Raw genomic sequence first — 24,506 nt, 5'->3', positions numbered from 1 at the left:
TGGAAGATGAGGAAGTCGCAATGATGAATTCCAAGATTTCAGAGGAGGATAGTGGATGGGGCGAGGAGGAGGAGGAGCAAGAAGAGCATGCTTTGAACTTTCGGGGATTCCGTGGCTGGGGAGAGGAGACCAAGGACAACTTCTCCTTGGCGATGACCAGTGTTTGAAGAGGGACCCCCGTATAAAAAGCATAAAGGTCAAGGACCTGTACTGGGTGGAAACGTACTTAGACCCCCAGTACAAACACAAAATGGCGTACATGTTACCAGCATCACAGAGGGCTGGCAGAATGCAGCATTTCCAGGCCTTGCTGCGAGAGATGCTGCATTCTGCTGTTTCGGGCACTGGCAGAGGAATTTCCACCAACAGTGAAACAGGTGCGGGTACCAATCCTACCACGCCTGCAAAAAGAGGGCAGTTTGAAGATGTGTTGGTGACTTCGGATATGAGATCATTCTTGCAGCCAACCCGACAGCTGCCCTCCGGATCCAGCCTCAGGGAACGCCTAGACCGACTAGGTGTCCAACTACATCGGGTTAACTGCCGATGTGGACGCTCTGAGAAGCGAGTAACCCCTTGACTACTGGGTATGCAGGCTTGACCTGTGGCCAGAGTTGGCACAATTTGCTATGGAACTCTTGGCTTGCCCCTCATGGAGTGTCCTGTCTGAAATGACGTTCAGCGCAGCAGGGGGGATCGTGACCGATAAGCTCACTAGCCTAGCTCACGACAGTGTGGACTACCTCACATTTTTAAAAATGAATGAGGCATGGATCTTGGAGAATTCAACACGTGTGATGACCACGTGTAATTGAATTTCCTCATGCCAGCCCACACATATCTGAAACAACCCAGAACAAAGAATGGTCCTTGCCTTATGTATATACACCGCACCAATTAAATTAGCACAGCACAAATAGTAAATACTCAGCTTTATCTCCACAACTTAGTTAATTACATATAAAATCAGCGAATAAAAATACATAGGAACAGGAAGAACCATATATCTGGGTCATATGTATATATTAACTACACAATACAAACCTAAGAGTCCTGGGACGGGTAAGTAGAAGTAAACATTATATACGTACAAACCAATACAAAAAGATAAAGTGCAAAGTGCCATACAAATGCTGAACAAAAGTGTAGATAATAGTAAAAAAAATACCAACCAGAAAGGTTCACAACAACCCCGACGCACGTTTCGCGTATCGCTTTTTCAGGGGATATGTACTTATGCATATACAGCGGCATAAAAGGCCTTTTATGTCAGGTTAATGCCTGTTGCTTAATTTATGGGGACTGTACTGGTCAGCAGTTACATATTTATCCTTCGACCGCCTAATGTACCTCCAGCCACAGAATCCAAAGTTCTTTGCTTTCAGGTGAATGCCTATTGGCTAATTTTTGGGGCCTGTACTGGCTGACAGTTACATATTTATCCTGTGACCGCCTAATGTACCTCCAGCCATAGAATCCAAAGTTCTTTGCTGTCAGGTGAATGCCTATTGCCAAATTTTTGGGGCCTATACTGGCCGACAGTTAAATTTTTATCCTGTGACCGCCTAATGCATGAAGGTTTGCCGAAACGCAGGTCGGACTGGCACCATCTCGGTGGAGACACAGCATGGGAAATTGATCTTGCTCCTTTGTAGGCGTTTGATACAATTTTTGCACTTGCACTATATTCTATTGTTTCTTTATATAAGTATGTGGACACTTTTTGAACTTTGTATCCTCTGTGTCTTCCTCCAGTTGACGTCGCCTTTCCCTTCCCTAATGTTTTTAATTATGTATTGGATCATATAATAAAATGTATATTGATTTGTAAGCAGTCTGGTATTGCTTTGTAGGTAGTTGTATACTGATCAGGCCCACTGGATCTTCAAAGATCCAGATGGGTCTTGATAAATAAATAAAAAGTTTAAAAAAAAAGTGAAAAAAAAAATAAAAAAATAAAAAAATTATAATAATTTAAATAAAAATAAAATATCAGTTCATTTATGTCATTCAAAAAATGAAATAAATAAAAATCTACGGATGTAGTAGAGTTAACACTCATGATTTATGAGATGTGTTATCTAAACTTAATGTGTTACGCAAACACCTTCAATTGCTTTTCAATAGCTTTTGTCTCAAGATAACGCGATGAGTAAGAAATTTGAGTTAAAGGGAACCTGTCATATGGATTTTTGATTATAATCTAACTAATTCTATACAATCATTAACTACTAAAAAGTACCTTAGATGTATTCACTTACTGGTGTAACAGATGTTACCTCATAATATACACACAAAGATGCCACATGCTAATGAGCTGATTTAAGTCCAGCGTGATGTCATTGAGTCCAGCGTTTATTTAATTCAGAGATATAGCCACTCCCCTGCCCACCTGCTGCTGATTCATATGGAAAAAAACTGTCAATCTGCAGCCGGTAGGCGGGGAGAGTCAGGAGCTCATGAATATTAATGACTCATCATTATCAGCTGGAGCTTTTCAATACAAGATGTAGGCAGATTGACTGGGTCAATTAGAGAAAGTGACCCAGCATTTTGCTAAGAGAGTCAGTCACTTATTTATGTTGCCCTTAGTTAGGACACCATAAAACGGGTGACAAGTTCCCTTTAAGGGCTTGAGTACTAACCCTGCAACATCTGTACACATAATTGGTATTGCCGTGTCCGTAACGACCAGATCTATCAAAGTATCATATTACTAATCCCACACTGTGAGGCCGTAAAAAATAATGTAGAAAAAAAATTATGGAATTGCTGTTTTTGTCACCTCATGTCCACAAAAAATAAATAACAAGTGATCAAAAAGACATATGTACCTTAAAATGATACCAATATAAACTACAGCTTGTCCTGCAAAAAACAAGCCCCCATACAGCTACATTGGTGAAAAAATAAAAATGTTTTGGACTTTAGTATATGGCGATGCAAAATATCATTTATTTTTAACACAAAAGGAATTTTATGCTGAAAAAGCAGTAAAACAAAGAGAAACTCTATAAATTTGGTATCACCATAACCATATCAACCCACAGAATAAAATAATCATACAATATTTACCACGAGAGGAACCCCTATAAAAAATAAAAATAAAAAACACTGACAGAATTAAAATTTTTGTCCACTTCACCTCCACAAAAGATGGTATAAGACGTGATCAAAAAGACATATGTAAACAAAAAGGATACTAATAAAAGCTACAGCACATCCAGCAAAAACAAGCCCTCACACAGCTACATTGGTGAAAAAATTAAAATGTTATTGCCCTAAACTAATTTTAGCAAATTACATGTTAGGCCCCTTCTCTTCTGAGTGCTGTCGTGTCCCCAAACAGTGGTTTACAACCACATATAGGGTGTTCTCGTATTCTAGAAAAAATGCATAACAAATTGTGGGGTGCATTATCTCCTGTTACCCATTGTGAAAATGAAAAATACTTGAACTTTATACTGGAAATAAAAGTTAATTTTTTATTTTTACAGCCATGTGTTTCTAAATTTTATGAAACGCTTGTTAGGTCAAAGCATTCACTTCACCCCTAGATTTAGTCCTATAGTGTAGTTTCCAAAATGGGGTCACTTTTGGGGGTTTTCTTTTTAGGGGTACCTCAGTGTCTCTTCAAATGTGACATGGCACCTGAAAACAATACAAGCAAACTCTGCCCTCCGTTAACCATACAGCGGTCCTTTCCCTCTGGTGCAGAGGGAAAGGACCGCTGCCATGCACCCATACTGCAGGTTACAAACACATATGGGATGTTTCTGTAAACTACAGAATCAGGGTAATAAATATTGAGTTTTTTTTTTTTTTTACTGTTAAGGCCCCTTTCACGCGGGTGAGAATTCCATGCGAGTGCAATGCGTGAGGTGAACGCATTGCACCCGCACTGAATCCAGACCCATTCACTTCAATGGGGCTGGTCATATGAGCGGTGATTTTTACGCATCACTTGTGTGTTGTGTGAAAATTGCAGCATGTTCTATATTCTGCGTTTTTCACGCAACGCAGGCCCGATAGAAGTGAATGGGTCTGTGTGAAAATCGCAAGCATCCGCAAGCAAGTGCGGATGCGGTGAGATTTTCACGCATGGTTGCTAGGAGATGATGAAAGTAAATTGATAAAAGTCAATTTACTGTATTATTTTCCCTTATAACATGGTTATAAGGGAAAATAGCATTCTTAATACAGAATGCTTACAAAAATATGGCTTTAGGGTTTAAAAAAATAAAAGAAAATTAGCTCAACTCATCCTGTTGTTTGCGCAGCCGGCATCTTCTTTTTTCTTCTTCTTTCAGGACCTGCCAAAGGACCTTTGATGTCGTAATCGCGCTCACCACATGGTGAGCGTGGTGACGTCAGCGCAGGTCCTACTGAATGAAGATAGAAGATTATAAGGGAAAATAATAAAATATACAGAACACCTAACCCAAACCCGAACTTCAGTGAAGAAGTCCGGGTTCGGGTCTGGGTACCACAGTCAGTTTTTTATCACACGCGTGCAAAACGCATTGCACCCGCGTGATAAAAACTGAACATCAGAATGTAATCGCAGTAAAAACTGACTGCAATTGCTTACCTACTCGCACGATTTTCCCTGATCGCAGACGCAGCGCATCCGGACCAAATCCGGACACGCACGTCTGCAAGGGGCCTTAAAGGGGTTTTCCAGGCTTAACATTTTTTTTTTCCTTTAAAAATCTAACCTGTGGAGGAAAGATTAATGATCACATACTTCCACAGTGCAGCCGTTCCCGAGATCTGCTCCTGGTCACGCGGTCCCTCTAGATGGCTTTTATTTTCTTCCGGCTGAAGTCCGTCTTCTTATCTTCCTGTCTTCGCTTCCTTTCTCCAGGAGGAGAAAGCATCCTGCTGGAGAAAGCATCGGCCAGCAGTCTTCACAGCGCACTAGGCTGAATGCTAGTGCGCATGTTCAGGACTGCCGACTGCTCTCTGCAGTGTAAAGGCTTCTATGTGAAGCCTGTACTGACTTGTGCACAGCGCGATGTAAGCACTGTACAGGAGGGACAGCATACCGATCAGCCACAGAGGGGCATAAGGGTTTAGATAAACAGCTCAGCAGGCAGTATCATGCAAGATAGGCTTAGATACACCACTCAGCAGGCTGTGTCATACAAAATGGGATTAGATACACAGCTCAGCACGCAGTATAATACAAAATGGGATTAGATACACACTTCAGCAGGCAGTATCGCACACACAACAGGATGTGTATCAAGCACACATACAGGATAGGATTAGATACAGATGTGATTGGATACTCTTGCTGATTTCAGCTGTTTATCACATTCTGGAGATAGTAAGGGGAAAAGGCGTTTGTTGATTATTTAGGCCCCTTTCACATGAGCGAGTTTTCTGCACGGGTGCAATGCGTGACGTGAACACATAGCACCCGCACTGAATCCTGACCCATTCATTTTAATTGGTCTGTGCACATGAGCGTTGTTTTTCAAGCATCAGTTCTGCATTGCGTAGAAATCGCAGCATGTTCTATATTCTGCGTTTTTCACGCAGCCCTGGCCCCATAGAAGTGAATGGGGCTACGTGAAAAACGCATTGCATCCGCAAGCAAGTGCGGGTGCGATGCGTTTTTCACTGATGGTTGCTAAGAGATGAAACCCACGCGGAAAAAACTGAACAACTGAACGCAATCTCAGACAAAACTGAGTGAATTTGCTGGCGAAATAGTACGAGTTTCACTGAACGCACCCTGAACGCATCCGGAACTAATCAGTCACGCTCGTGTGAAAGAGGCCTTATTTGAATCACTCCAGCTAACTGCAGACCAGTGAAAAATGTGTGTTACCGTTTCCCTGATTCTTGCTTTTTGGGTGTGGCTTTCACCCTTTTCAATGGAAGATTGTGATCTGTAGCAAAATCATATCAAATCCACAATCCAGAAGTAACACATGTAGATTTTGCTGCAGATTTGTGCGGAAATGCACAGAAATATGCGCGGAAATTTGTGTGCCAGTAGCCCAAGACTCCATTGGTAGACTATATGATGCATTTCACAGAATTCTGTAGTCTCTGAATAAATTTCTGGCAAGGGCACACAAACGTTTTTTCTTCTGTTTCTGTTCCATTTTTGCGGGTTCCGTTTGCGGTCTATATGCAGAACCATTCACTTCAATGGGTCCGCAAAAACAACGGAAGGTACTCCATATCTATTCCGTTTACATATTACCGTATGTCCTATTATTGCTCGCAAATCTTGTTCCGTATCTCCATTTAAGTCAATGGGTCCACAAAAAAAAAAAACTGAACGCATCCATATGTCTTCCATATCCGTTCTGTTTTTGCGGAACCATCTATTGAAAATGTTATGCCTAGCCCAATTTTTATATTTACTTACTCTAAACATTGTATGCTTCCATTTCAGTTTGTAATCCGCAAAAATAAATCACACAAACAGAAACAGAAATCAAAAGGAAAAACGAAACTGATCCGTTTAAAACAGGCCGCAAAATACAGACAAAGCCAGACAAGGGGTCCGCTTGGTCTTTTTTGTGACACAAATGTTCAGAATGCCATGAAACATTTTAGACTGTGTATTACAATCACAGTGTCCCTGTGTGATGCATGTAGATGAAACTAGGACAGTGACGTCAAGTCATAGGTCTACTTATGCATTCGTTTGTGCTGCAGAAGTCCACTTCTGTCTTGTTCCAAGATGCACATACTATATGTTTCGCTCTATAAGATGCCCCAGACCATAATATGACCTCAGATCAAACCACTAAGGGCTTGTTCACACAAACGTATGTGTTCCGTTCCGTGCATTGCACGGAGAACGTTCATGCAGGCTCTGGGACTGATCCAGACCCATTCATCTTGAATGGGTCCGCATCCTTTCGTCCCGCAAAAAGATAGAGCAATTTCTATATTTTTCTGCATAATGAAAGTACGGAACGGAACCCCATGAAAACACTCAGTAGTGCTTTTGTATTGTTCCGTTCCGTGCTTCCGTTCCGCATCTCTGGATTTCCAGACCTATTAAAATGAATGGGTCCGCATCCGTGATGCGGAATGCACACGGAACGGTGTCCGTGTATTGCGGATGTGCATACGCTTCTAAGGCCTCTTGCACACATTTTTTTTTCCGTTTACGTCCCGTTCTTTGCATTCCGTATACGGACCGTATACGGAACCATTCATTTCAATGGATCCACAAAAAACAGTTTCTGTATTTCTGTTTTTCAGTTCCATTCAAAGAACGGACAAGGAAAGTACTGTTCTATCACAGGCCAGCTGTTCCGTAAAAAATTGAATAAACACGGATGTGATCCGTATTTTTTGCAGATCCGTTTTTTGCGAACCACAAATTACTGAAAAAGCCATACGGACGTGTGCAGGAGGCTTAATCTACATGAGACCCTAGATCAGACCCCCAATTTTCATCAGACCTCGGATCAGAACCCCAATCTTCATCACATCTCATATCAGAGCCACAATCATTAGACCTCAGATCTAAAAAAAAAAAAAAATTCTCTCCTGCAGCGCTGCATTGTGACCTGATGTTGCACAGCGTCAGGTTATAGTGTGTGCCTACACGCACTACTTCCTGACTCTGTACACTGTAAGGTCTCTTTCACACATAAGTCGTGTTGTGAGGGCCGGATAGGATGCGGGTGTGTCACGGGAAAATGCACAATTTTTTCTTGCAAATGCAAAGTGTTTTAATGTGTTTTGCACGTGCGTGAGAAAAATCGGCAGTTTTGCTATCCAGACCCGAACCCGGACTTCTTCACAGAAGTTCGGGTTTGGGTTAGGTGTTGTGTAGATTTTATTATTTTCCCTTATAACATGGTTATAAAGGAAAATAATAGCATTCTTAATACAGAATGCTAAGTAAATGAGGGATGGAGGGGTTAAAAGAAAATATTATTAAACTCACCTCATCCACTTGTTCTCAAAGCCTGGTTTATCTTCATTCTTCTTCTTTGAGGATCTGGGAGCTAAAGGACCTTTGGTGACGTCACTGCGCTCATCACAGGGTCCATCACCATGGTGATGGATCATGTGATGGACCATGTGATGAGCGCAGTGCCATCACCAAAGGTCCTTTTCTCCCAGGTCATCAAAGAAGAAGAAAGAAGTTAATGAGGTGAGTTTAATTTATTTTTATTTTTTAACCCACTCCATCGCTAATTTACTTAGCATTCTGTATTAAGAATGCTATTATTTTCCTATAACCAAGTTATAAGGGAAAATAATAAAGATCGGGTCCTCATCCCGATCGTCACCTAACAACCATGCGTGAAAATCGCACCACATACGCACAATGCAGATGCTTGCGATTTTCACGCTGCCCCATTCACTTCTATGGAGCCCCATTCACTTCTATGTGAAAAACGCACAATAAAGAGCATGCTGCGATTTTCACGCAACGCACAAGTGATGCATTTCACACTACCATGTATAATTTTATAATCATGTTGCATCAGATGGAAGTCAAATCAGTAAGTCTCAAAGATGTGAAATGAGTATAGCATTCTCACTGTCCACACACAAAAAAAAAATGCTGTTGCACCAATAATCTGTATTTTGTGGAGAAAAGATACATTTTTGTCTGTTGTCGAACATACATATGTTCCCTGACTTTAATTTTTATTGTTTCATTTTACATTTAGTGTAAGTCCACATGGCACTGAAATGCTGTAAATCAACAATTGCAGCAAAGTGGATGATATTTGATAAATCTTATTGACATGTTGCAAAAAAAACTCTGTATTGTAAATTGTCTTGCAGTACAGATTTAAAATCCAATGCTGATTTCACACTTTGCAATGCAGAGTTTGCAATCTGTGGAAAATCTGAAACAAAGTCCACACTCGCTACTTATAAACCTTCCACTTCCATTTGGCTTGGGTAGCCAGCCAGTTTTATTCTTTTTTTTTCTATGTCAGGCAGGGCTCATGCATATTGCTGTATTTTGCTTCAGTATCCTATCAGCATTTTTTGCAGGTAGCATGCGGAACCATTTATTTATATTGGGTCATAAACACATCCATATTTTTTGTTGTTGCGTGTACGTATCCATTCTGCAAGCATAAGCCTTCTTTGTATGCCATGGATTTGTTGCCAGAAAACGCTTGGAAATCCTCTCACAGCTTTTTATGTTCAGTTTGGTCTACATCTGGGATAGGCCAGACACACCTCAAAAGAGCTACTGAAAACTCTGCTGCCAATTTGTGAAGCACCATGTCACATCATATAGATGCAGAAGGCCTAATCGTGAGGCTGCGAGAGTGGACTTCTATCATGACCATGTCTGCAAGGATGCAGTATGGGAGGAGATCATTAAAGAACTGCTGCCACACCCTTGGGAATGCTGAAAACATACCCATCACCAAGAAATTAGTAAGTTCATTCCAAGATGTCTCCACCATCCCCCACCAAGTCCTGTTAGTTCACCCTAACAAAACCTGGTAGAAGCTTAATGGCCCTTTTATATTGTCTCCATGTTGTCCCGATTGCCCTTTACTAATTACTGGCATGTGACCCAGACCCTTTTGGCACAACCATAAATACCCCTATTGTCACCATTTTGTCCTAATTGTATAGGTAATACCATGCTGAGTCTTGTATTTTTTGGCTAATTTTACATTTTCTGTTGAAAAAGTTCCCCCCTGCCACTTGATTGACATAGCCAGACATCCCTCTTGACCCTGAAATCTTACACCAGCGGCGCCACTCCTCGGAGCAGTGAAAGCGCAAAAGCTCTCTGCTTCTGGAACTGCTACCTGGAAGTGTAGCAGTGAATGTGCAGTGCCAGGGGGAGCTTCTTTAGCAATGGGGACAGCCACTCTCAGATCAAGAACTTTTTTTGATGAGACAACTAAATTAGTCAAAATCGATTCATTCATCTCTAATCGGTACCAATATTGGTGGGATCTCACCAATCAGCTAAGGATTGGAGATTCCCCCCAATCAAATATCCATACATTTATACACGACAGCTGTTTTTTATACTTTTTTTTTTGCTTTAATGTTAACATATCTGTGAAATTAGATGCAATTTGTAGTATTTGGAAACAAGATCAAAAGTAAAAAAAAAACTGGAAAAATGTTTGGGCGCTACTGGCAGAAGGTACTTCAAGCTGATCCGGAAGGTATTGAATAAATTATGTCTTTATTGACTGTGCATTTTGACACTAAACTAGTACCTTCATCAGGCGAATGCAGTTACAACAAACTTTAATGATTTATATACAAATTAAAACATGCTGAAACAGGAAAAAGAAATGGCATCATAGAATGAGGTCAAGGGTCAAAACTGCAAAAACAACAAAAAAAAAAACATCAGATATGAATCCATAACTTCAACAGTAAAAGGCTGCAGTACTAACCTCTGGGCCACTGTTGTTGGACCTGAACATTTTATTTGTTTTTCTGTATTAAAACACAGGTTCAAGAGAAAAACAGGTTGAACTTCTGACTCCAACAAAAGGAACCTGCAGTACTGACCTTTGCTCCAACTTGTGTACCTGAAACAAGAAGTTTTTAGAATGATACCCTAATTTGCATAAAACAATTTCCAAAGAATACTTATTAAATAATTTAAATTATATGATCATTCACAATGCTATAATAATAATGATCTAAAACAGTGGCAATTGAAAGTAAAAAATTGCAACTAAATACATGCAAGTGTGTACATACTCATATACACACATAAGATGCACACACATAAAAATAAATAAAATTGGTAGTTAAAGAATAGTGTCAAAAACTTCATGTAAGAAAAAAGCAATATTAATATTAGAAGGAAGTCTCTATTATGTCATTTAGAGAATAAGGCTACAAACATGCCATTCTCGTTGGTTTCTGGAATCTATTGTCGGGGAAAGAGGGATCTGCTCAATTGGGAGAACCTTAAAGTATAAGACTACATGCACACGACCGTATGTGTTTTGCAATCCGCAAATTTCGGATCCACAAAAAAAAAAAAACGGATGCTAAAACGGATGTTTTTTTGTGGATCCATTGTAACAATGCTTAAAACGGACAAGAATAGGACATGTTCTATTTTTTTTTGCAGGACAAACATACTGATGCGGACAGCACACGGTGTGCTGTCTGTATTTTTTGCTGAAACATTGAAATGAATAGGTCTGCATCCTATCCGCAAAAAAACGGAACAGACACAGAAACAAAATACTTTTGTTTGCATGTAGCCTAACTGTCATTTTTTGGACCGGCCGCCTCTCTGCATATTTGCCTTTCTGCGGTTGGATCTGTTCCACTTCCCATTATAGTGAACGGGGTTGGGCGGACTTCCAGCAGCTCATGGATGTACACTATAGTTATGGATCCGGCAGGCTGTGAAACAGGCCTTAGAGATGCAGCAAAGCCTGCCTGATGCAAGTAAAATATATTTTTATTACAAGTCCTCCATACAATCAATTGCAATATCAGGAGAATATTAGCTAAAAAAAAATCACCTGACATATGGTTCTGACCAGGGGCATAGCTATAGGGGGTGCAGAGGTAGCAGTCGCTACCGGGCCCAGGAGCCTGAGGGGGCCCAAAGACCCTTGTGCCACATAAGCAGAAACTGGTATATTAGAAGGTGGGATGGCTCAGTTATAGATTTTGCACTGGGGCCCCAGAATCTTCAATCAAGTTTTATCTCTGGCTGGAGGGAAGGGGTTAGGTCAAGAATTTGGAATGGGGGGAGGAGGTTTCAATTTTTGCCTCAGGCTGCAGGAGGGCTATGTGCTTCCCGGCCCCTGGCCACAAAGCACTGAGGAAAGGGGGGCCCAAGCTGAACCCTTGCACCAGGGCCCATGAGCCTTTAGCTACGCCCCTGGTTCTGACGTTCCGGTCCAAACTCAGATTTTCACAGTAGGTCACAGGAGGAGGAAGCAGGAGGAGTAGACACTCCAGCTTGACCCACACTCCTCCCCGCAGCGCTATGTCGCTGTTCCACGGGGTTTCTCTATTCTGCGTGGAGGACCTGCAATAAAAAGATATTTTACTTGCATCGGACCAAAAGAGTGTACAGTGATATTTCCATAGTATTGTACTATGGAGCATATCTATTCCACTTTGCACCTCATAACTTGGGACATCGAGTGCAGACCCCCCCCCCAAAAAATTATCTATATGCTGTAACAATGTCCAGTTTACTTCTATGACCACCAGGAAAACTTTTCACAATTCTTCTTTTCTTAAGGGCTGTTTCACACGAGCAGATGCCGTGCGTGACATCCGCTGTGTGAATGACAGCCAAGACCCGATGCGGACAGCAGAGACACGGAGCAGTAACATGACTGATAATGCTCCGTGCCTCTCTGTGACCTCTTTACTACGAAATCACGGTGACAACTTTATCTCACTGTGATTTCATACTAAAGAGATCACAGAGAGGCACGGAGCATTATCAATCATGTTAATGCTTCGTGCTTCTGCTGTCCGCATCGGGTCTTGGCTGTTATTCACGCAGCGGATGTCACGCACGGCATCCGCTCGTGTGAAACAGCCCTAACTGTGCTACTGTTTATGTAGTGCCCATGCCAGTTACAGTACATTGGATGTACTATCCAGTCACTCAGGAGAAGAATGAACATGTATCGGTCCAACACATTACCTAAACATAGCGCTTCACTCCACTGTGCCACCACATATGACTGTGACTATCTTCAGATTAAGGTTCTCACAATTGAGCAGATCTAATGGGTGTAAATTGCATATATTATAATGTTGCTACCTGTATGGGCCTTTTTAAAGTTGCCATGTTTGGATTTCACAATATACTTGAAAAAAAGCTCCAGCTGAGACCTGAAACATTGCATGGCTATGGACACTTGAGAATATATCCATGATTTTTCACTATTGCAGTTGGAGTGCTGTGATCTGTTTTATCTTTTGGCCCATGGATCGAGGTCTGTATTTTTGCGTACTTTATCAGTTCCAGTGATGTACAGTATATGTATGTGAACACACACATGCATGCATTCAGATACAATTTTTTACTTTCAATTAGCACTGTTTTATTATTGTTGACCACAGTTCACATTTTTTACTGACATTTTAATATATAAATATGTTAATATCATTTAAATTATAAATATTTTATAATTGTTTTATGCAAATTAGATTATAGTTCTAAACACTTGGCCTAATGGTTATTACTACAGCTATTGTTGGAGTCAGAAGTTCAAATCAATTTTTTTTTGCACCTGTGTTTTAAGAAAACTGAATAAGGTCTCATGCACACAAAAGTTGTTTTGGTCCGCATCCGAGCCGCATTCACTTCAATGGGGCCACAAAAGATGTGGACCGCACTCAAAGTGCTGTCCGCATCCGTTTCTACGTTACGCACATGTCCTAATCTTGTCCGTTTTGCAGACAAGAATAGGTATTTCTATTATGGACGTCCATTCCGTACCGCAAACATGTTTAGGTCCAGCCACAGTGGTTAGTACTGCAGCCTCTTATTGTTAGCATTATAGGTTCAAATCTAATGTGTTTTTCTTTTAGGCAGTTTTTACCTTTTCTATGATGTAATTTCCTTTTCCTGTTTTATCATGTTTTATTTTGTAGATAAACATTTAATGTTTGTGGAAGCTGCATTATTGCCTGTTGAAAGCACTAATTCAGTGCCGAAATGTGTAGCCAACAAAGTCATAATGTATTCAATACTTTCTGGATTGTCTTGAAGTACCTTGTGCCAGCAGTGCCCAAGGATTTTGCCAGTTTTTTTTTTTCTTTTGTTCTTGTTTCCATATACAAGTGGTGGTCGCTGTGCATATCTATATGCCATAGTCAATGTTATGCCTGGTATTTGCTCAAGTCCTAAAGGTCCTATAGTGTTACCCGATTCCCTTACCGATGCATTGTGGTTACTGCACTATGGGGAGCCGTGTTGTTTTCTTGTTCTTGCATACCATACTATAGTACTTACCATACTTCCATACGTCACTTTAGGGCCCATTCAGACAGCCGTAGTGCTTTGCGGATCCACAATTTGCGGATTCCGCAAAACACGAATACTGGCCGTGTGTGTTGCAATTCGCACATGGCTGCAACCATAGTAGAAAATGCCTATTCTTTTCTGCGATTGTGGACCACGGATGCGGACAGCACATGGTGAGCTGTCCACATCTTTTGCGGCCCCATTGAAATGAATAGGTTGCGGAAAGGATGCAGACTCATTCATACGGCCGTCTGAATGAGCCCTTATGCAGAATTTTATCTTGCTTGGGACAGACAACTGCATAGAAGTATGTGAATTCCCATACTAATTCATGTTACTTACCAGACACCAATTGGGGTGTTTGTTAGAACGCTGTTAAAAGTTTTCCATTCAACACTGTGTCCTTAAATTATAAAAAAAAATAAAAAATAAGGAAAATGTGAAATATGTTTTAATTATTTCTTTCTTTTTCTCTGCTTATTTTGCAAACTATAGGACTCAAGACATCCTGGAAGATATTCCAGGGGAGCTGGACTCTGACAAGACCGAGGTAGAGGCCACACCAACAGATACTTCATCCACCGAGAAGCCATATTCTCCTTGTGCACAGACCCCAGAGGAGCCATTCTTCTCCAGCCCGTTTCATGCCAACACCACTACCAACAGTCACTCTCCACAGAGGAAGAAGTGGGACCAGTGTTGTTAAGCCCAAGGACACGCAGGACATGATTGGCTTACATGTTCTAGACTTAATAAAAACAGTGGGGAAGGCCAGAGGATTCTTTTCTGAGAAACCCGTTGCCTTATTTGAAGGAGATGGCACCAGAACTTAGACTATGCTGCTAAACAGCACCGATGGGTGTTGTTGAGGTGTTCATGTCTGGGAACGATACTTGTGACCTTTAGCAGGCAGTTGGACATTTCTGGGCCAGAGCAAAAGCACCAGTTACACTTCTATAACACCCCCTTGGGCCACATGTTCCCAGGCCTGTCAAATCAGGCTAATGGAGTCTTTACCACCCCTGTATTTCCAGGACAGGCGAATGTACTTCTGCCCAAAGTATTATGCAGCCACTGGCCCTGGTGCATACACGGGACATTGCCCATACCAGAAAGGAGTGATGCTGGAGGCGTTCCAGCTAATCATGCGCTAACGGGCAAAATATTTGATTTATAATTTATTTGGGTCTTTATCTATACCATTTTTATTGACTTTATTCAACATGTTAGTGTACATTCAGTAAAAAAAAAGTTGTGTTTTTCAAAAAATGTTGTTTGCTTGATTCTTCCTTTGTTGTCAGGCAGTGGTGGGATAGGTTGGCCAGATTCATCTTTCTAGACATTTAGAATGAAATGTCAAACTAACCTTGCAGAACTATAAGCTGCTACTTGTTTTTTCACACGAGTCATTTTTTTTTGTGAAAAAACTATGCCAGACACAAATTCTGCACATTTTTGGGTTAAAAAAAAATCATTTCTTTTTCATTTTTTCCAATTTTTTTAATTTAATTTCTTTTTTTTCTCCCTTTAAATATTTTTTTCTCACTTATCCTTTTCTTTTCCTCTTGGGCTAAATATGTAAAGTAATGAATTATTCAGTATTGTAGCTAGAGTCCATTTATTTTTCCTTATGCAGTCTAGAAAATCTTGGCAGACCTCTTTTTGGAATAGTGAAGCTGTTCACTGGCAGACCTATTGTTTTTCTAGCATATTTCATATGACGTGGTGGGAATCTGGAAAAAAAACACACAATTCTACAGCAGTTTTATCGGTTTTGATACAGCATTTACTATGTGGTAAACTATTTGTTTTCTTTTTATCACCATATTCTGATCCACATAACCTTTTTATATTTATATCTATGGAGCCGTGTGAGGGCTTATTTTTTGTAGGATGATCTGTGTTTTTTATTTATATCATTTTGGAGTGTGTGTGACTTTTTGATCACTTTTTACTCACATTTTTGGGAGATGAAGCAATGAAGAAACAGTGAATTGACATTTCGCTCTTATTCCATTATGCCATTCACTGTATCGGTTAAATATTTTTATATTTTAAAAGTACAGCATTTTCGAACATAGCAATGCCTATGGTTTTTTGTAATTGTTTATTTAAATTTTGGGTAAAAGGGGACTTCTTTACCTCTCAGATGTCATGCTCACGTTTTACCATGGCATCTAAGATGTTATAAATATGTAATCGGCACCCGCGGCTATGGCGCTCACTCTGCTCTGGAATTGGCGCCATCTTTAAAGACGTGACATCTTCCATACATGTATAATGGATGTTGGGAAGGAGTCCTTTGAGTTTGAGCTAAATTCACGTGTTTTACCAAATTTGTATAGTTTTATCCCTTTCCTTCATATAACTCGTATAATATATCTAGCCTTCACCTGATGCAGCGACTGCATGCACAGTTATAAATTAAGTCACTCTTCAGACAGCACTTCACAAGTGACAGATTTTGTTGCAGAAAATGTCTGATGAAAAATCTGTTGCTTTCAGGAGAAATCCATGTGCAATCTGCCATGTGCGAAGGCTAGTTGTCTGCACTTTCTGCAGTTAGGCAGTTAGTTTCTTTTTGCGGTCCGCAAAATGATCCGTGTGTGTTTTTTTTCTTCCGTGGGTCTTCCTCGATTTTTGGAGGAGCCACTGACAAAGGAAAAAGTCGTTTTGGTGTCCGCCTTGCAAGTCAATGGGGACGGATCTGTTTGACGTTGACACAATATGGTGCAATTGCAAACGGATCCATCCCCCATTGACTTTCAATGTAAAGTCAGGGTATATTTTAACTTGAAGCGTCCCCATCACCATGGGAACGCCTCTATGTTAGAATATACCATCGGATTTGAGTTAGATTGTGATAACTTAGATCCGACAGTATATTCTAACACAGAGGCGTTCCCATGGTGATGGGGACGCTTCAAGTTAGTATATTCTAAGAACTGTGTACATGACTGCCCCCTGATGCCTGGCAGCACCCGATCTCTTACAGGGGGCTTTTATCCGCACAATTAACCCCTCGGGTGCGGCACCTGAGGGGTTCATTGTGCATATCATAGCCCCCTGTAAGAGATCAGGGGCTGCCAGGCAGCAGGGGGCAGACCCCCTCCCTCCCCTGTATTACATTCATTGGTGGCCAGTGCGGCCCCCCTCCCTCCCTCTACTGTATTAATTTCATTGGTGGCCAGTGCAGACCCCCACCCCCCCTCCCTCCCTCTACTGTACTAATTGCATTGGTGGCAGCGGAGAGTTCCGATCAGAGTCCCAGTTTAATCGCTGGGGCTCCGATCGGTAACCATGGCAACCAGGACGCTACTGCAGTCCTGGTTGGCATGGTTACTTAGTAATATTAGAAGCATTATACTTACCTGCTGGGCTGTCTGTGACCGGCCAGGAGCTCCTCCTACTGGTAAGTGACAGGTCTGTGCGGCGCATTGCTTAAAGCACAGACCTGTCACTTACCAGTAGGAGGAGCTCCTGGCCGCTCACAGACATCGCAGCAGGTAAGTATAATGCTGTAAGTGTAATGCTATAATCCCTGTTCTGGAGATAGAAGTGGGTCCCATAAGAGGGAGCTCACAACTATCTGCCATTGATGGCATATCCTAGTGAGATGAGAGGAGACAACCCCTTTAGGACTGGCGCGACATATGCCAGTCTTAATAAGAAATCAGTTGAAGTAAGATGCACTGAAATTATTATGAGGCACACTTCTTAATAAATTTGTCATATTTTGTGCTGGCTCTGTGCCACAAACTGAAATATACGCCAGCTGTGAGTAAGTTATGCATTTGATGCAATGTGTAATGAAAAAGAAAATGCATATATCTGAAAAGGATTTGTGAAGGATATTTATTTACATTATTTAATTCATATTTTAATTACTTTACAGATATGCCCTGTGTACAGTATAATCCCACTCCACCTGGTTCTACATACGTGACCCAGGTTTATGGTCATGTTCCTGAATTCAGTGTAGACTTCACTTCAACTACAAAATGTAATATGGAATTAAGCAGCACTGAGGTTACAGCTTCAGCAACAGCATCTTTGCCAAGTTTTAGCACTTTTATTGAGGGCTATTCAGGAAGCTATGAACTCAAGCCCTCCTGTCTGTACCAAATGCAAACATCTGGGCAGAGGCCACTGATAAAAATTGAAAATACGCATTTGGCCAGCTACCAAAGTTCAATTTCTCAGCAAACCCAAGATGACATACCTAGCACTTCAGTGTATTTCAAATCGTCACCTCCATCAGTTTCATCTACACCTGGATTTCCAACTCGCCAATCACCACAGTGGGAAGAACCTCACACCTTTTCAGGTACACATTCATGTACGACTCCCAGCCACTTGATGGATTCCTCGCATAAAACTGTTTCTCCACGATTTCCAATTTTTCATTTTAAGACTTCTCAGTGTACACCATTGTCTAATCCTACAGTGTGCTATGACTCTTCTCATAACATACCAGTAGTTTCTCAAGGAGACCCAACACAAATACCAGTGGAATCGTTATCATTTAATCTACCAGTATCAAAAGTATCAAATCTTGTATTTTCCCCACTTTCAACTGGTCAGGCAATTAACATGGTAGGTGAAGGAAGTATTTCATCACCATCTAGTAGAAGCTCTTCATCTGGGGAGGGAACTTGTGCAGTGTGTGGAGATAATGCTGCATGTCAACACTATGGTGTTAGAACGTGTGAGGGATGTAAAGGCTTCTTTAAGGTAAGATAACATTTTATGTATACATGTTTATACAGTTTACGTCAATACTATTGTGTGTGTATACGTAGAGAAAAGTGTGTTGTGTCATATTGTCCATTCAGTCAAGTCCACACATGTAGTATTAAAAGGGTTGTCTACCAGATGTGGCTCCATGTGCCTTCCTATTGGAGGCCCTGCAATGAAATTGCGGGGCTCTGGTTACCCGGACAGCCTGAGGACTGCCTCATGCACAGATCTCTATTAGGGTTAATGGGACAAGGGATCAAAAGATCCCAAGTTCTAGCCCCCTAAGGGGGTTAAAGTTTTTATGTAAAAAAAAAAACTTGAAAAAAATTATATTAACATATAAACAAATTAAAATCATCTCCCATTCCCAATATTACATATAAAAATAAACATAACAGGGATTGACGTGACAGAAAATGTCTGAACTATTAAAATATCAAAATTATTTTCATGTGTGGTGTACTCTAATGGAAAAAAATGAAAAACACACGATTCACCATTTTGTAGTCAAAAATTGAATTACAGTGATAAAAAAATCATACATATCACAAAAATGGTACCAGTAAAAACTACAGCTCAGGGGCTGTCAGAAAATGGTGATGTAAAGAAATTTTAGATTTTTTTTAAAAGGTTTTTATTTTATTTTAAGTAACAAAATAAAAACTATACAAATCTGGTATTGCCATAATTGTATTGACCCGTATAATAATTACATCATGTCATTTTTAGTGCACAGTGAACGTTGTTTGTCAAAACCCAAAAATTATTTGTGGAATTTTTTATTTCACCCCACAAATAATTTTTTACCGTTTTCCAGTATAAGACATGATACTGTAAATTAAATGGACTCATTAAAAATAAGCCTTTATATGGCTATGTGAACAGAAAATTTTAAAAGTTATGGCTCTTGGAATAAATTAATGGACCAAGCAATTTTTTTTGTATTATAAAAAAAATATTTGATGGGGTATTGATGGACTTTTTAGTGGTATTATTTTGGATACATACTATTTATTTACTTTTTTGTCTTTTGGGGGCAGCAGTTACATCATAAGTTTTTCACGTCTGTATATATATTTATACTCACGTCACCTCATAATACCTTGAGGGGTGAAGTTTCCAAAATGGGGTCACTTTGTAGGGGGTTCCATTTATTATTTCACCCCAGAACCTCCATAGTTTTCAGCAGAAGCAGTGTAAATAACCACATTGGGCTTCAAAATGCTATGGTGCTCTTCTAATCCTTAGCCTACTCATACATTCAGGCAAAAGAATAGGGTCACATGTAGAGTGTTTCTAAAACCAGGAAGCACAAAAAACTAATAAGAGGGTTAACTTTTCACACTGGCACAACGATGGGCACAACATATTGGGTGTTGATATGGCATATCTGTATAAAAAGTGCAATATTCAGTCTGCTGTACATTAAATTTTGAAAAATACTCATGAGATCAAAATGCTCACAACACCCCTTGGTAAATTCTGTGAGGGGCAGGGTTTCTAAAATGGGGTCACTTCTTGGGAATTTCTTTTCTTTGACAATTTTCTTTTTTTGAAAAGCATATCAAAAGTGCATACCACAATGGTTTACAATGATGCAGACAATGGAATACAGCATGTACATTACAAATGTGTAACCCAATAGCCCGTCAGCCTGGAGACAGGATCCTAAGTACAAAATCTGCGTAAAGATGACAACAACAGTGATATTCATCCTAGATCAAATGCAGGGAGAAAAAGCATACCCCGTTATTCAGTTATTATCCATAAGCTGCGGACGCTCAATTCAAATATGCAAAGGACATTGCAGTATGACAGGCAAATAAAATGACTTAAGAATAGAGGAAAGAGTGGGAAGGAGAGAATGAGGGGTTAGGGGTAGGGGAACACGATGAGGAGGGGGAGTAGGGGATGAGGGAAAGGGGAAAAACATAGGGAGAAAACGCAAAAAACAAACAAACACCTATCCATGACACACGCTCACAAATAGCATTTCAAATAAAGAGGATTACTCACTGAAAGTACCTAAGAGTGCAGGTAAAATTGTGATATCCACACATAAATAAACCCGGTAACGAATGATTAGTTCACACTCAGCTGATACGACTATGGGCTCACTCTACATTGCTGCTAGGGGTCTCATGTGCCGAGTTTTTGCTTAGTTGGTCACCCCTGAACATGAACCAAGGTGTCCAGAGCTTCATGTACTTATTGTGATTCCTGTCCTCCCAACTCACCAGTTCCTCCATACAGCAGATGTGGTCTACTTTGTTCAGCCATGCCTCCACAGTGGGGGGTTCTGTGCTCAGCCAGTGCTGTGGGATGAGCTATCTGGCAGCCTGGAGTAAGTGAGTTGTCAAGCATCTCTTTGAGGGCGAGAAAGAGGGAGTTAGGAGCCACAGGAGCACAATAGTAGGGGGCACCTCGACGGTGATATGTGTTATTTTCTGAATAGTGGACCCCCTCCCAGAACGGACGGATCTTCGGGCAAAACCAGAAGATTGAGACAGTACCAGTGTCGTCCAAGCACCTCCAGCATTTATCATCCTGTCTCTTATTCCTTATGAACATTTGCTTCGGAGTCTGATACCATTGGGTAAGGACTTTATATGTGTGTTCCTGTATCCTGGTGCACCTAGAAAAGCTATGGGAATGCGCATGAATGCGCATAATGTCAGTCTCATTTAGCTCCACATCTAGTTCAGCAGCCCAATGCCTCAAGTATTGCGGCGTACCAGGGGAGCGGGGACTAACGCCAAGTAACACAGGGAAATGAGCTTGCGAGGGATGGTCGCAAATGTCAAGAGTTTTTCAAACCAAGACTGGGTAGGTCTATGTCTGTTACTCCCTATCAGTGGTTTGGAGACTGAGTTAAGCTCAATCAGTTCAAGAAAATTACATGAGTTAATAAGGGTATGTAGCGGGTGTTGGTCCAAAAGGCCTCCAGAGGTCGCCCCTAGGAAGTCCTCTGTTTTAAACTTGCGTAATTTAAGCCAGGTCGGAGCTATACGTTTGGCATTTTGACGCGTAGCGAAGGGGAGCAGGTCTGGAGGTTAAGTTTGCTATTCAACTGCTGAATCACTGAGGCAGTTCCCCCAAGTAAAACTTGCGACCTGAGATTAGAAGTGTTGAGACCCCAGAGGCCCGCCCTTTGAACTGATGAGAGTTGAGCAAACTCTAAATCACTACCCCAAGTATGGCATTTAGGGGCATGTAGTTGGATCCATCTTTTTAGATATCACTTGATAGTAAAGGTGTGCGTCTGGCAACCCAACTACCCCCCCCCCCCCCCCCGTGTTCCTCCTCTGTATCAGCCTACTATGGGCCAACCTGGCAGTCTTCCCGCCCCAGGCAGTCTTCCCGCCCCATAAGAATGTCCTAAATAGTCTCTTGACCTGACAGAAGAAGGACATAAGGAGAAAAATGGGCAACATCTGAAGCACATAAAGGAGTCTGGGCATATTAAAGGCCTTTAACCGTCATCTAGCAAGACGCGAGATGACGCGCACAGCGTCGAGAGGGGTCACGTCATCAGCTTGCCAGCCAATGATCGTGGCTGGCAAGCTGATGAGTTAAAATAAAAAACGAATCACGGGCCAGTTAAAGTGTTAAATGGCTGCTGTGCTCCTCTGCTGGTCCTTTTCGTCGGTTGGTCTCAGCAGAGGAGCACAGTTCACAGTGAGTACACAAGACACAACACTTAGCCCCCAGATCACCCCCATCACCCCAATTAACCCCTTGATCACCCCTGTCAATCACCTAGTGAAAGGGAAAAAAGTTAGCAGTGTAAACTGTCCCTTTTTTTCCACTGGTATTGACTGTTAGGTTTTAGGATAGTTTAGGCCCCTTGGTTAGGTAATTAGCAATCGGTTAGCGCCCAGCCCACCGCACCGCAGTCACTGATTCGCTGATTAGCGTATCGCTAATCAGCATTTGTACTTTTATAGTATCTGTAAGTGATCAAAACTGATCACAGTCAGATCTATAATAGTATTAGTGTCACCTTAGCTCGCCCTCCACCCAAAACGCAGTGTTTGCCCGATCAGGCCTGACAATCACTTTACAAGTGCTGCGGCGATAAAAAAAAAATCAGTTTTGATATTTTTTATCAATCGCAGCGGCCTCCGGTACTTCGCTAGCCTCCCATTTGTAAGACAGGCTTGCTTTTTTTCTTGGGTAGTCTCAGGGAATATCCCCGAAATTTAGTAGTCCAAATGTCAAACAAGGGGTATTCTTCTGAAGAGGCCTACAGGATTCTGACCCAGTCGGATGAGGAATGGGAACCCTCATCTGACAAAATCTAGCGGGTCAGAATATGAACCTGTAAAAAGCAGTGGCAGTCTGACACAAAGTTCGGACGAGGAGGTTGAGGTCCCTGATACCACCAGGCGTACCCGGCCCTGTGTTGCTAGATCACAGGTTGCGCAGGATCCGCTTCAAGGGCAGCAGAGTGGGGCTGGCGCTGTCGGATTACGTGGTGAGGCATACACCAGCAGCGCAGCCCACCCTGGACCTAGTACCAGCACTGCCGTACAACATTGTGAAGTGGCGAGCACCAGAAGGGCAGTTGAAGCTGGTACGGTGGCACGTGCAATATTTACAGGCTCATAGACCCCCTGTCTCTGAGGTGCTGGCAAACCCTGATTGGCAGTCCCCAACTTCAGCCGCACCATTAGTTCCCACTTTCACCGCCCAGTCTAGAGTTCGGGTTGAGACAGCTCAGATCGGTTCGGCCCTGGGATGTTTTGAGCTGTTCTTGACTGCGGAGCTCTTGGACATAGTCGTGGCAGAAACGAACCGGTATGCCACTCAATTTATATCCGCCAACCCGGGAAGCTTTTATGCCCAGCCTTTCCAGTGGAAATTTTTCTGGGCCTTCTCCTCAACATTGGTCTAACCAAAAAGCATGAATTGCGGTCATATTGGTCCATGAACCCAATTTATCACATGCCCATGTTCTCTGCTGTCATGTCCAGGGCACGATTTGAGGCCATCCTGCGTTTCCTGCACTTTAGTGACAATAGCACCTCTTGTCCCAGAGGCCACCCAGCTTATAAACCGGCTCCACAAAATTCGGCCCCTCAAAGACCACTTCAACCAGAAATTTGCAGATTTGTATACCCCTGAGCAAAACATCTGCGTAGACGAGTCCCTTATACATTTTACCGGGCGCCTTGGCTTCAAACAATACATCCCAAGCAAGCGCGCCCGGTATGGGGTCAAATTGTATAAGCTCTGTGAAAGGGCCACAGGCTATACCCACAAATTTCGGATCTATGAGGGTAAAGATCAGACCCTCCTGGAGCCGGTAGGTTGCCCTGACTACCTGGGGAGCAGTGGGTAGACAGTCTGGGACTTGGTGTCACCCTTATTTGGCAAGGGTTACCATCTTAATGGGGACAATTTCTACATAAGTGTGCCCCTCTTCAGGCATTTGTTCCTAGAACAGATTGGCTGCTGTGGCACCGCGCCACCTAGTCGCAGGGGCTTCCCCCAACGACTCGTTACCACCCGTCTTGCAAGGGGGGAGAGGGCTGCCTTGTGTAATGAAGAACTGCTTGCGGTGAAATGGAGAGACAAGCGTGACGTTTACATGCTCTCCTCCATTCACGCAGACACGACAATACAAATTGAACAAGCAACCAGTGTCATTGAAAAGCCCCTCTGTGTCCACAACTATAATTTGCTCATGGGAGGGGTAGACTTCAATGACCAGATGTTGTCTCCGTATTTAGTTTCCCGACACACCAGACGCTGGTATAAGAAGGTGTCTGTATATTTAATTCAATTGGCTGCATATAATAGTTTT

At 41.8% G+C, this 24,506-nt stretch overlaps 1 protein-coding gene across 1 annotated transcript in view; it reads left to right on the top strand.

Moving 5' to 3' along the window:
• NR4A3 (nuclear receptor subfamily 4 group A member 3) overlaps positions 1-24,506 on the top strand; it is a 192,604-nt gene that overhangs the window by 16,278 nt on the left and 151,820 nt on the right. The window contains exon 3 of the mRNA XM_044294265.1: positions 17,853-18,691. Coding sequence (XP_044150200.1) covers positions 17,855-18,691 — 837 coding nt within the window. The 5' untranslated portion in view covers positions 17,853-17,854. The remainder of the gene's footprint in view (positions 1-17,852; positions 18,692-24,506) is intronic.

The sequence above is a fragment of the Bufo gargarizans genome, chromosome 5 (genome assembly GCF_014858855.1).
Source record: "Bufo gargarizans isolate SCDJY-AF-19 chromosome 5, ASM1485885v1, whole genome shotgun sequence".
Classification (NCBI taxonomy): Eukaryota; Metazoa; Chordata; class Amphibia; order Anura; family Bufonidae; genus Bufo; species Bufo gargarizans.
This window is presented reverse-complemented; position numbering and strand designations above follow the sequence as displayed.